At 44.7% G+C, this 13,917-nt stretch overlaps 1 protein-coding gene across 9 annotated transcripts in view; it reads left to right on the top strand.

Moving 5' to 3' along the window:
* The window catches only part of Tbccd1 (TBCC domain containing 1), a 40,336-nt gene that overhangs the window by 7,403 nt on the left and 19,016 nt on the right, over positions 1-13,917 (top strand). For 7 of the 9 annotated variants that reach the window (XM_021636153.2, XM_021636152.2, XM_021636149.2 and 4 more), the window contains exon 2: positions 6,925-7,303. In XM_021636153.2, coding sequence (XP_021491828.1) covers positions 6,968-7,303 — 336 coding nt within the window. In that variant the 5' untranslated portion in view covers positions 6,925-6,967. Of the gene's footprint in view, positions 1-4,194; positions 4,349-4,495; positions 4,650-6,924; positions 7,304-13,917 lie in introns of those variants that run through there. The other 2 variants (XM_060370125.1, XM_021636151.2) reach the window with 2 other exon arrangements.

Here is a 13,917-nt window from a genome sequence, read left to right as displayed (position 1 = left end):
TGTTATAGGGTTGTTAGTGGTCCCTGCTACACAGATCTACAGTGAAAAAGAGCAAGCCGAGCAAGGGCAAATACAAAATGTTCAGTTTGAGAGGAAAAGGAGCCCCAGGCAGTGTACTAAAGCTAAAAAGTTTAAACTAAAGAAAAGCCCCATGCTAAGTGGAATAAAGGGAGTGGTGAGCTCAGGGCAAGACCCCACCCAGCTAAGCTTCTGACTTGTGGAGAGGAATTAAGCTTAAGCAGTGACCTAAACCGTCTAAAACAGAAACCTGATGCAGATGTAACTGAAGGAGGGGTTATGTTCCAGTCCTAGCAAGCAGCAGAGCTTGGCAGTTTGGGCCTTATGGTTCTGGCTTTAGAGTCAAGGGGTTTTGGAATCACCCTCTGAGCCTAGGTGTGTATCAGGGGTGTCCCTGCATGGAAGCCCAGAGAAGCCATTACCTGAAGCTGTGAAAGTGAAGCCTGGATTGCCTTGGAGACTCCAAGATTTGGGAGATGCCAGAGCATGGGATGCTTGCCAAGGAGAGCTGCTAACAGTGTTTTGCAGTCAATAATGCTGGAAGGAGATGGGAGATTGGAAGAGCACTGTGACATCAGACATGAAGATGCAAAATTTAGAGTTTTCCCTGCTGGTTTTCTGTCTAGCTTTGGTTCAGTATTTCCTCACTATGCTCTTTCCTCCCCTTTGGAATGGTAATGCACATTCTATGCCATTGCATGTTGGAAGTATGTGATCTCCTTTTTTATTTTGATTTTAAAGGAGGTTACAGTTAAGAGATTGCCATGAGTCTCAGGAAAGGCTTTGAACTTTGGCCTTTAACTGGTGTTGAGACTGTGGGGACTTTTGAAATTGGACTGAATGCATTTTGCATTATGATTTGGCTACAAGCCTGTGGGGTCCAGGGAATGGAGTATGGTGAGTTGAATAAGAAGGGACCCTGTAGGCTCTTATGTTTGAATGCTTAGTTATCAGGGAATGGCACAACTTGGGACAGATTAGGAGGTATGTCCTTGTTGGAGTAAGAGTGGCTCTCTTAAAAGAGGTCATTGGGTGTGTCTTTGAGTTTTCAAAAGCTGCTCAGTCTCTTCCTGCTGCCTGTGGATCTGGATGTAGAACTCTCAGCTACTTCACCTGTATGATGCCATTGTCCATGGTGACAATAGGCTAAGCCTCTGAAACTGTACGTGAACCCCAACTAAGTGCTTTCCTTGATAGGAATTGCCATGGTCATGGTGTCTCTTCCCAGCAACAGAACACAGTGACAGCCATTTACCACAGGTCTAATCTGCACTCTGCCCAGTTCCCCTGCCACCACAAGAAGTGTCAAGCTTGCTCTTCCATCTCATTGTCTCTCACTACTTCCTTTCCTGACAGGTCAGAGGAGAGTGTAGATGTCATCTGCATGTCTTTTTCTTATAATTCCCCCATTTTGACCTCAATTTTTCTGGGAAAACAGCTCAACTTTAATTGCATGTCTTACTGTCTAGATAAGGGCTCGGGCTACAGTTTACTTGATGCCTTGTCCCATACATGCTACTTGGAGGGATTGTAGTATATTCTCTAATCCACCAGCCATTTTGGAGGTGTCTGCAAACTCAAGTGGACTGGTTTGTCAAGGAGGCACGTCACTCCATATCTTACTGAGGAAGATAGCCACCTTGAGATCCATACCACTCCTCCTTCAGACACAGCAGATTTCGTGGTATGTCCTTTACCCACAGCACAGACAATGGAAGACATGCCATCCTATGCCACATTTGGAAAAGTCCTGGTGGAGTCTCCACTTTCAAACAGCCTGCTTCAAAGACAGTGCAAATGCACCTCACAAAGTCATCTTTGGTTCCATCATGTCGCATGTTTGGGCAACAAGCACTGTGTGAACTTTTTCTGGGAGTGGGAACAGCTGTCAGTCCAGTAACAACAGCAAAATTGCATACAGGTCTGGTGTGATCATGGTTTTGAAACTATTTTATTTGGGGTTCCTTAAAGCATCTCCCTTCCAGCTCCCCAACCCTAGGTAGAAGAGAGAAGGTTAGTGGGGAAAGGGGGCGCAGACCCCTTGCATCTCCCAGCTGTTTAGGGTCTATGGGTTCCCTGGGGCTATACCAACCTATGTCAACAGCAAATGCAGCCAGGAGATGCTGCATTGAAGTGTTTCTCTCCATCTGTTTGTCTGTAAACCCCACACTCTGGTCTCTCCAAACTGCCATGGGCAGGCCCCATGCCCCATGCCCCTCTTTCCCTCTCTGGGCTCTCCTATTTCTCTTCCTCAGAGTCCTAGTCCATTTCCCTCTCCGTCCTGCACAAGGCAGGCCATTAGCTGCTAGCAGAGACCACGCCCTACAGGAGGCAATTATCAGCTGTGCACAAACTAAACCCCAAACTACAATCCCACACTTGGGATTAAAACAAAAACATATTTACATAACATAGCTGAGTTTTTAAAGACACTAAAACTTCCATTACAAGTAACCAATGAATTTCTTAGGGTTATTTACAGGAATATGAGTCAGAGATTTCAACAGGAGCACAGGCAACTTACAAGCAACTGCACCTTGAGGAAAAGCTCTCTCCCTCTCAGCAATTGTTCACTGCCTAGAATCTTCATTGAGGACTTCTTGAACCTTTCCACCCTAGCAACCATTAACTGCCTGAGTATCCTTAGGGAGGGGCAGGCCTCATGAGCCTCTGTACCCTCCACAGTAGAACACCAATGTCGTCAATCTTGTGCAGGTCTTTTGCAGATGAGCAGAGCTGCTGAGAGTTTAGAGGCCAACATCCACGCCATGGTTAGAGGATAGCAGTCCTCTGATGCATAATTAGTCTGTAATTATGACTAGTAATTATGATTAGTGTTGGGTTGATTAAAAAATAGAGGGGGGGCAGTAAACAGACTGAGTGAGCAGTGGGTGCCAGAGGGGAGATAGAATGAAAAGAGAGAGGTAAAGAAATGCAGTCACATAACCTGAAAGAGCCTGAACGAGACTCAAGAGACACCACCAAACAGGCCAGCCTGTGTTCTTGGAGAAAGCCTGTCAAAATGAAAATAGAAAAGGAAGTAAGAGGGGGGAAAAAAAAAAGACAGGATGAGAACAAAACAGCACTGGTCTGTAAATTGATCCTGTGTTTTGAATAAAGGGGTAAGTATAAAGGGGAGAAAACTGGCTAAGGCACTGTCTGTGTGCTCTCTTGACCTATTGATGGTGTCAGCCTGGATTCTCTGTGTCCCTTCCTAGGTTCTCAGATGCCAGGCACACCCGTAGACAGTCATTTGCAAGGTTGAGCCATAGATACTGATCCTCTCAGTTGGCTGTCTTTCCCAGGATGGCTCATAAGTGCTGGGCAGTCCTTCAGGGGTCAGGCTGTGAATACTGTTCTTATCACAGTGCTGGGCCCGTCCTCCAGAGCCAAGTGGCAGATACTGTCTGGTCCTCCCCCATGTTGACACTCCACTTGAAACCAGGCCAGCTCTGGCTCTAACCATGTTTGCCACTTGCTGGATAGGCTTTTTGTAAAGTTCCTTCCCAACAGTCTAGAGGAAATCTGCTCTTCAGGTTTCATCATGTAGTCTTGGGCATTTATTTGGAGTTCCCACAGTGTTTGGGGCAGAGACCTTAAATGCTTCTTGCTTCTCTTTTATTGAGCAGAAGAAGAGAAAGGGTTTTTCCAGTGTCTTAGTCTGCTTTCTGCTGCTGTGTTAAACACTATGACTTAAAGCAACTTGGGGAGGGAAGGGTTTCTCTAACATACAGGTAACAGTTCATTTTATGGAGGGAAGACAAGGATGACTCTAGGCAGGAATCAAAGCAGAGAGCACGGAGGAATGCTGTTTATAGGCCTGCTCCCAAAGGTTTGCTCAGCCTGCTTTCTTATACCACCCAGGGCCACCTGTCCAGGGATGGCACCGCCACAGTGGGCTAGACCCTCACTTATCCATTTTTTTGTCAAGAAAAGGCCCCTACAGACACGGCCACAAACCAGTTTGATGGAGGAAATTCTTAATTGAAAGCCCCTCTTTCCTAGGTGACTTCAGTTTGTGTCAAGTTGACATTAACCACCACATACTGTTGTCCCCTTCCCCCAGTGTTTGCTTCTGAGAGTACTGGCGTGGGGGTGGGGGAGAGGAGGGCCATCTTTATGCTCTAGCCCCTCCTTCTCACTGGAAGGAGAGAACTTATCTAAAAGGAACTATTACTTAAAGAGCTAGTGCCACTGCTCTGGCTTCATTCCCTTGGGATCTGACTCTTGCTTCGGAGCTTCTTGCTGTGTAAGACTTTGCTGGGTGGAGTTTACCTTTCCACCCTCGGTTTGGTTTACCAGAGCGCTTAAGAAGACAGGAGCTTTACAGGTACCCACCCAAAGTAGCTGTAAACTGCCATTAGCCTTGTAATTACTCGTCAGCACCAGCCACGTGGGAGGACCACAGTTCTCCGGAGCCATAGAAAACTTCCCATCCCTGGGGTAAAGGGCACAGCGCCAGAAAGTTCCCAATCCAGGGAACCAGTTTGCCGAACCAGTTTGCCACGAGTCGCTCTAGCCTTGGTCAGCCTGGGCTCTGTGGTGGAAGGCCTGGCGCTTGCGCACTGTGCAGCGGCGGCGGAGGGGAGGGCGAGGGGATGCTCCGCCAGCCGCTGAGGAGAAGGGAGGTGGTGAGTCCAACGCCGCTGTCCTTCGGCCCCCGAGGAGGGAGGGTTGGTTGCCCCGAGCCCGCGGACTCGGGTCTGCTCCCTTGGCCATTTCGCCTCCATGGGGGACAGCCGCAGGGCGGCCGACCTCGGGGAGGGTCCCCGGCCCTTGCCCTACCCGCCCGAGCCAGCGCCGCCCAGGTAGCAGTCGCCCGGGTTGTGTCTACTGACTGCCCTTGCTGAGCGAGAACAGGGGTCGGCAGCATCCTGCGCCCAGTGCCTTAAAGACACCCTGTCCGTTTTGGAGATAACCGAGAGCTTTCCGATGGTTCTGTACTCGGTCATTCATGGATTGGAACAGACCGCCGTGGACGTTTACCTCCTCACATCCCTCCTTTGAGCTGGCCCGTCCATGTCCAACTCTAGCGCTTAAAGGACCTCATGTCTAGACCCATTCACTTTTAGAAATCCTCCCTGTATGACTTCCAAAAGTATTTTTGTAGCCTTGCAGTTCTCAAAAGCAGACCGGAACCCTAAATCAGAGCGTGCCAACTAAATATATGGACTTAGACAAATTCCCTAACTTCAAAGCTACCTGTCTGAACTGGGGGAAAAGCCGGTGATTGTGTGAACGAAAGGGGGAGCAGATAACGCTTTTAGCATCCTGCTGCCCACATAAGCACCCTGCGGGGCATGGAAGTGCCCTGTCGATTACTTCTTTTTTAAAATATTTATTTATTTTTATTTATATGGATGTTTTGTCTGCTTGTATGATTATGCACGTGGATGCTGGAAATTGAACCCAGGACCTTGGATAGGGCAGTCCGTGCCCTTAACCAATGAGTCATTTCTGCTTCCCAATTCTTTTCAAAATGCAGTAATAACATTTCTCATTGGCCCTACGGAAAGTTCTTTTCAAGTGATGTTCATGTTAAGGAGTGCTTCGTGAGATGGATGTTTTGGTTAAACGATGGTGCAGTTTGATAGTTGTTTTGGGTAGAAGGACCAGATGTTAGGAGTTACAGAAATGTCATTTTTTTTAAAATGCACGTCTAAAAATCCCTGGGAAACAATTCGTAGTGCATGATATACGGGAAGATGATAACCAGAACGTTTTATGTAATAGCTGCAATATTCGAATTTTTTTAAATGGGACTTTTAAAGCTAAGGGAGAATAAGAGGTAAATAGGTTCCTCTGTCCGTCTTTATCAACAGTCATCAATATTTTGCCCATCGTGTTTTTATGAAAAATTGGGAACTATTAAGTGTTGGAAAGTAAGCTGGAGTACATTAGGAATGCTTGAATACCTTGAAAACAATACAAAATTGTATATCTGCACCACAGCCATCAACATTCAGAATCAAAGTATCATCCAGTCGAGAAAAAAAGACAAGGACTAAAATAAGACAATAGCAGTTTTCCCTTTAGTGGTGGGAAGATGAGTGACCCTCACTTGTGTTCTATTATTATGTGTAACAAGTCCGGAAGTGCTATACCAGGACTGAGCACAGCAGCACCTCAGAGCCTGCCCACTGCTACGGAGAACTCATTCATTGATGTTTTCCCTCGCCCTGGTCCATCTTCACGTTCACATGTTTGTCCGCCGCCCGAGCTGACCGCTTGGTGTTGAGCCCTATGACCGACTCTTCAAATCTTCGAGAATAATTTTTAATTTTACTTTTATTTATTTAGTTTTGGGTGGGGTGAGGAGCTGTGGGGATTAGAAAATAGCCTGCAGAAATGGGTTTGCCTCTTCAGCATGTGAGTCTAGGGTGGAACGCAGGTCATCAGGCTTGGTGGCAGGATCTTTATCCCTGAGCCATCTTGCTGACCCTATATATCCCAATCATTATTGACCAACTGTCTTCTATATTTCATTGATATTACCGTAACAACTTACCCACTTACCTCTACCAACGTTTTTGTATCAAGATACAGCATGGCATCCTGTGGCAGTATGACAGTCCCTCCCCCATGCCACCACCATTCCTTTTTTTTTTTTTTTTGTTCTCTAGGCAGAAATATAACCCAGACCTTATGCATTTATGTAATTTGAAACAACCATTTTAGACAATTGAAATAAGATAATTTCCTCATAGGTTTTTGTTTGTTTCTTTCTTTCTCAAATAGATTGCAATAGAGTTTGAACAAAACTCTATATTTTGTTTTTGGCAAGGGCGATAGCTGTTGTTAAACTGAGGATACAGTACATTTAAAGATAATTAAGGGAGGGTCACTTCTTAAGAAAATGGGTATGGGAGATCTGTTTCATGTCTGTCATGAAACTTTGTTTCATAGGTATGCAAAGAAGCCTCTTTGTCCTGATGTGCTCAGAGAGACTATGGATCAGTCTGGAGTTCTCCTCTGGGTAAAGGCAGAACCTTTTATAGTAGGTTCCTTGCAAGTCCCACCTCCATCCAAATTCAGTCTTCACTACCTCAGGAAGATAGCCAGCTACGTGAGAACTCGGGCCACAGAAGGCGCCTACCCACGCCTCTACTGGTCTACATGGAGGCACATCGCGTGTGGAAAGCTGCAGTTGGCTAAGGATCTAGCATGGCTTTACTTTGAAATTTTTGATAGTCTTTCAGCAAGAACACCCGAGGAGCGCCTGGAATGGTCTGAAATTTTGTCCAACTGCATCACTGAAGATGAAGTTGAAAAGCAGAGAAATCAGGTATGCGTTGATACATATCTAGTTACTTTGAGAAATAATCCATTCTTAATTTTTGTACTGACAGTTGGAGGTTTTAGGTTGCTGGCCACTGTGATTCTAAAGTACCATTTGAATTTCAGCATTTCCAGTTTGGAAGCGTTCTGATGGCTGTGTTTGATTAATTAGCCCTTACTAGCCCGTATCTCCCCACTCCTGAAGGAACCATGGATTGGAAACTGGTCCACTGATTTCCAAAGGATTCTGGGGCACGTGAATGTACTGCGCTGCTGACATGTTCCGTATGGGTGTGGCAGGCTGTTGCCCTCACCTTACTCAGCCACCTCGTTCTACCTTGACTGTGTTAAGATGACATCTGCCGTATGCCAGCATTAAACACTTATCAGGACTGTGTGTTTATTAATCTACCCATTTTCTGTTGCAAATAAGATAAAGCAACAAACCAGGCCCGTTTTAATGAGCTATATTGTGGCTCATAGCTCTGGAGAACATTTGCAAGAAAAGCTGTTTGGTACTGGCACAGGAGACAACTTCCTGAACAGAATACCAACAGCTCAGGCTCTAAGATCAACAATTAATGAATAGGACTTCATGAAACTGAAAACCTTCTGTAAAGCAAAGGACACTGTCAATAGAACAAAATGACAGCCTGCAGACTGGGAAAAGATCTTCACTAACCCTACATCTGACAGAGGGCTAATATCCAGACCTGAAGCACTATGGGCAGGGCATCACGTGGTGAGAGACACTGTTTGCCTGTGTCTGTATGAGAGTCTCCCTTCCTCTTACAGAGGAACCTCAGGGCTCCGATCAGAAATCCTTGTTTAATTCTAATCACTTCTTAACCTCCAGTGCTATAGCCACATTATTTTACCCTCATAGTCCCTCACCATAATGAGTAAATTTTCAGAATGGGCAAATCATATTCAAGCCATAGCATTCTGCTTCTGCCTGTTGAAAAAAACCATTCTTTCTAAATTAATTAATGCAGAGAATTATTATGACAACAGTTTTTTTTTTTCTTTTTTAACCAGCTAGTTCCCCAATGACTGACACAGAGAGACTATGATTTACTATTAAGCTGTAAACACTATGCTGGGCATATTCTGAGCTATTCTCTTCCTAATACCTTTAAAACTTACATAAAAGTCAATCACTTGCCAAACTGATAACTCCCAGGTGGCTTCTGCTCCATCAGTCTGTCCTTCCTGATGTTCATCCTCCATCTTGCCTCATGTTGACTCCTTTCTCCCTGGCTTCCTCTCCTTCTGCTTCCCCTTCTTCAGAAAGCAGGATTCTATTGCCTGCTTTCTGATTACTCTCCCCTGTCAGGGCTGCCTCGACAGGCCACAGGGGAAGAGGATTCAGTCAGTCCTGATTCTACTTAATGAGCTGGGGTGGGTGGGGATCTCCCCTTATCTGAGGAATGGGGGAGGGGTATTGGGGCAGAGGGAGGGAGATTGGCAGGAGAGGAGAGAGGGGGCTAAAAAGGATGTAAAGTGAATAAATAATTTTAAAAAGAAAAACAAACTACAGTTGGACCTTCCTTCAACGTCTGTGAGTTGCTCTTCCCAACCTATATGCTCACAAATAGAATCATACTCTATAAATAAACCCTAAGTCTATTCCAGCCTCAGTTAAATAAGCTAGTGTTTCATTTGGGGTTCAAGATTTACTCTTAAGTTGTGAAACTCTAAAATCAAGTTTTTTACTCACCATACACAGTGGGATAGGCTATGGTGTGGGTAAATGTTTCCATCCCAAAGGGAATAGTTAAGCAGAAAGTAGTAACTGGCCCAGAGAACATCCAGATGCCATCAGAGCACACACAAGCTGTTAAAATTCTAAATTGTCTTGTCTTGGGGTTGTACCCCTAAAGTCTCTAGTAGCTCTTCCTCTCTATCTTTACTGGGCTCAGCCCATACTTCAGCTTCCAAGACTACAGCTTTCCCAGGTTGGCACTGAAGGCTGGTAGTTCCCAGCTACAGAGCCCTGATGGATGTCCCATTATTATAGCTTCAGTAGTGTTAACCCTCTGTAGCGGGACCCCTAAGACAGGCCTCTATGGGGCCTCCTAAGTTTTGTCTTGAACTCTGTGTGGAAGCTCCTCTGCCTCCATAGCACTTCCTTTATGCATGCCTGCAGCATACTTTGCCCTAAAAGCTGACACTTGATTCTTTGGATTAGTGTTCTCTATCAGCCACACCTGGGTCTGTTTGAGCATAGCTGAGGTAGCCAGAGAGTGCTCTTTTGGACAGCAGGGAGCAGCAGGTGAGAGCTTCTGGAGAGCTCACTGAGCCTGTTCACTGACACAGTTCTCTCCTTTAAGCCCCGCAGACTTCTGAGGTGCCCTCCAGGCCTCTTTCCTATTGTGCGGATGCATCTGGCCTCATTTTCTCCATGCTGATCTCTTGCCAGGTTACTGGATGCGTTTTCTTTGCTCTTTTTCTGGATGGTCTGCAAATCTTTCAATTCCTTTGGCTTTGTTTCCTTTTAAATTAAGCATTCTATGTTTAGATGGTACAGTTCAAAGCTGACCCAGGAACAGCCGGACTCCTTTGTTGTTTCAGTGTTTCTTCTTATAGGCACCCCAGTTCCTCACTTTGAAATTCTGCCTTCCATAACTCTCTAGGTAGGGATGGGCACAACCCTCTGGCAAGAGCTAAGTCAGGAGGCCTAAGAGAACCACATATCTGGGGAGGGCGGTACTCAGTAAGACCTAGAGACTTCGTACTAGAGCCCACCTCTCACAGGTCCTACCGTCTCCTTGCATGGCCACACAGGGCTCCAGCTTCAGCTCATGACTCACGGGAGGACAGACTACATCCAAACCACAGAAGACAGCATCTTTGCCGCCATGGACTCCATAGCTATTAGGAATGACTGGTGTGCAAAATGGTCACACATGAGAGTTCAGAAAGAGGCTTGAGAGTTATTCATTCTTATGGAAGGAGTGACTTCACAAAGAATATTAATTATATACAGTAGGCTAATTATGGTAACAGTGGCTTAGGCGGATAACAGCTTGCTTCTCATTTGTCCAACAGTCCTACACAGCTGCACTTGATGGAATGAATCTCTGGGCTCTTGTCCAAGCAATGACATAAGGAACCACGTTTCTATGTTTTGTAGTTATTTTTCGTTAAATGGCTTTGCTGGGGTGGGGGTGGGGGACACAATGAAAGTCAGTGGTTTAGGGTAACAACAGTTTATTTCTTGCTCATTTTGCATAGAGGCTGCACTTGAGCTGTGGCTCTACCCCAGGGTATGCTTGGCAGTATTCATCTTCCCCTGTGGGAAGAAAGAGCTTCTTTGTAGATCATGCTTATTCTTACCACAGATAGGAAGAACAACAGAGTGAGAGGAAACTGATGCCCTTTCTTTCCGTGATGAGCTTGAGAACAGGTCTTTATTGTGAAGCCATCACCTGCTATTTTAAAAACAAAACTTCAGACATTTGATTTTATCTGTGAAGACTCAGGAGCCAGATGCTGGGGTAAAAGTCTACTAGCTTGGAGAGGCAGAGAAAGCACCCAGCTAGCCCTCCTACTCCACTGAAGTCCCAAAAGGGAGGGGAAAAAAAGTCTCTCCTATTCAGCTCATGTTCCAGAAGGAAAAAGCCCTTCCTACTCAGCTCAAATCCCAGAAGAGAAGAGCTCTGTTGTGGAACTCCTGTCCTCTCCAGGTCATACTAACTCCCCCTTCTTTCATATGATTCCCTGCACTCTGCCCAAGGTTTGGTTATGAGTCCCAGCATCTGTTTTGATACACTGCTAGGTATAGTCTTTCAGGGGCCCTCTGTGGTAGGCTCCTGTCCTGTTACTTGCTTTCTCTTATTTTCAATGTCCATTCATTGTCTTTCTAAATGAGGATTGATCATCTTACCCTGGGTCCTCTTTCTTGTTTATCTTTTCTGAGATTGTTTCTCCAACCAAGGACCATGAATGGATATAACCTAGAACCCCTGCCCAGATATAGCCCATTGCAGCTCAGTATCCAAGTAGGTTCCCTAGTTAGGGGAACAGGAACTGTCTCAGACATGAACGCAATGGCTGGCTCTTTGACCTCCCCCCTCTCCCCACCCCGGAGGGAGGAGCAGCCTTGCTAGGCCACAGAAGAGGACATTGTAGCCAACCCTGAAGATAGAAGGGGAGGAGGACCTCCCCCATCAGTGGACTTAGAGAGGGGGAGAAAGGTGATGAGGGAGGGAGGGTGGGATCGGGAGGGAATGAAGAAGGGGCTACAAAGTAAATAAACTGTAATTAATATAAAAAATAATAAATAAAAAAAGAAAAGAGCGCCGTTTCCTTCTCCACTCTGTCTTAAATATCCTTCAACTCACTGTCTCCTCTTTCTACTTCCTGTCCACTGGTTACTTGCTCCACTGCTTGAACTAGGGTTAACTTTATTTAATCCTATTTACAGAAAGTTCTTGAATCTTATGTGTGCTAGGGCTGAGCCACACCACACCGCCTGTTTACAATAAACAGAGAGTTCTTGGATTAACAGTGTGTACTACACCACAACCACACCACAACTAGAAACATGTTTTTCTAGTACACAATCTGGGGGTTCACAATGGAATTAAATGTCCTGCAACAGTCAACACTGAAACAGCCATAAGGCTATCTGTCACCTTCCTAAATTTCTCCCACACCCATTATTATATAGTATATATTAAGAACACATATTTCTAACTTTTTAGAATGCTTTATATAGTCACCTCAGTATTGTTAGCTAGAGGCATGGTACTATATTACAGACCTGCAGAACCAAATTACCTTGTGCAACTGAGGCTTTGTTAGCATTGACATTGCCTAATTCCCTCTCCTTCCAGCATTTGACAGTCACTGTTCTACTGTGCTTCTGTGCACTTACTGATTTTTCAACTTGGTATGAATATGGTTTGGAGTGTCTTCCACAGTGTCTTGTTTTGGGTTTTAATGCTCATCGTGAGAAATTAGAATGGTACAGACTTAGTCTGAGCAAGGTTTCATGGCACAGGCTGGTATAGGCTTAGATTTTCCACCAAACCTACTTTATTTAGGGTTTTTAAATACCTTTACCTCCCTTTTAATCCCCTGACCTTAGATTAGTAGGGGAAAGGGCTGTAGACCTGTTTTATATACTTCATGCTGATTAGGGTTGATGGGTCTTTACTAAACTCAGTCGTCAGGATACCAGCAATGCAGTCTAAAGGCCAACACGAAGGAGCAACATAAAATCAGTATGACAAGTCAGCAAAAAACACAAGACTCAGTTGGCTTGCCCTGAGAAATTCTCTTAAACATTCCTCTCTGCAAAGTCAAGTGTTGATGCATGAAGAACAGCATAGTGATGTTGATCTAAGAAGCGGAGCCTCACTGTATGTGGGCCTCTATATATCTCCTCTCCACAGAGTCCACCCACTAATGTTCTCAGCTGGCTTTGCAGCCCTCACATGAGAGAGCTCACAGCAAAACATCATGTGCCCAACTTGCAGTAAAACATCACATGACAAACTCAGTCTTCAAAGAAACCAGAAACTTACACTTAGGGCTGGTAATCCCAGCTGCTAAACAGACACGATGATCACAGGTTCAGGGCAGCCTGGCAACTTAGTCTCAAAATAATAAATAAATGAAATACATATATTATCTATAAAAGATCCTAATGACTCCCACCAGACAAAATACTTTCAGAAAAGTAGCAGGATATAAGAACAACATACTAACATTCTGTATACTAAGAGGGAAGTTGCTGAGAGAGGAAGGAAGGAAAGAAGGAAGGAAGGAAGAGGAAAGGAGGAGAAAAGAAGGAGGAAGAGGAGGAGGAAGCAATTAAACAACCTTGAAATAAATGTAACAAAGGTGAAAGACCTACAGTAAACTTTTAACACTGAAGAAGGAAACTGAAGAAGACAGAAAATAGAAATGGCACCAACATGCATAAAAGATGACAGTATTATCAGAAGTGATCTACAGCTTCTACATAATTCAAAGTTTTGATGACATCCATCAAGAAAATGATCTTAGAATTGATGTAGAAGCATAAAAGACCCTGAATAGCCAAATCAGTTTAATGGAGAAAGAACAAGGCTGGAGATATCACAATACCTTATCTCAAGTTATAGTAAGGAACCATAGTAACAAAATCAAACATGTAGACTAATAGTTAGAACAGAGGACCCAGAGAAAAACAAGCACAGCAGCCCCCTAATCTTCAATAGCGGTGTCAGAAACACACCGGAGGGATGGTATTGTCCTTAGTTAGTGGAACTGGGGAAACTGGATACCATATGAAGAAAAATAAAGCCATACCCTATTTTCTCTGAACAAAACCAATTAAAAATACATCAGAGACCTGAAACTCTAAAAGTGTTAAAAGAGAGCAGCATAAGGTGCAGGCATAGCCAAGGACTTACTGAACAGGACTCCGAAGCATAGGAGTTGATAATGAGGAGTGTGTGCCATTTAAAACACAGTGAAGGGAATATTCAGAAAAGTGAGGAGACACCCCAGAATGAGAGAAAATGCAAAATATACCTTTCATGGAATTGATACCTAGCATCTATAAAGAACTAAGAAAATTAAACAAATGAAACAACCAATAAATGGATAGATGAATTGCATAACAAG

Source organism: Meriones unguiculatus, chromosome 17, assembly GCF_030254825.1.
Source record: "Meriones unguiculatus strain TT.TT164.6M chromosome 17, Bangor_MerUng_6.1, whole genome shotgun sequence".
NCBI lineage: Eukaryota > Metazoa > Chordata > Mammalia > Rodentia > Muridae > Meriones > Meriones unguiculatus.
This window is presented reverse-complemented; position numbering and strand designations above follow the sequence as displayed.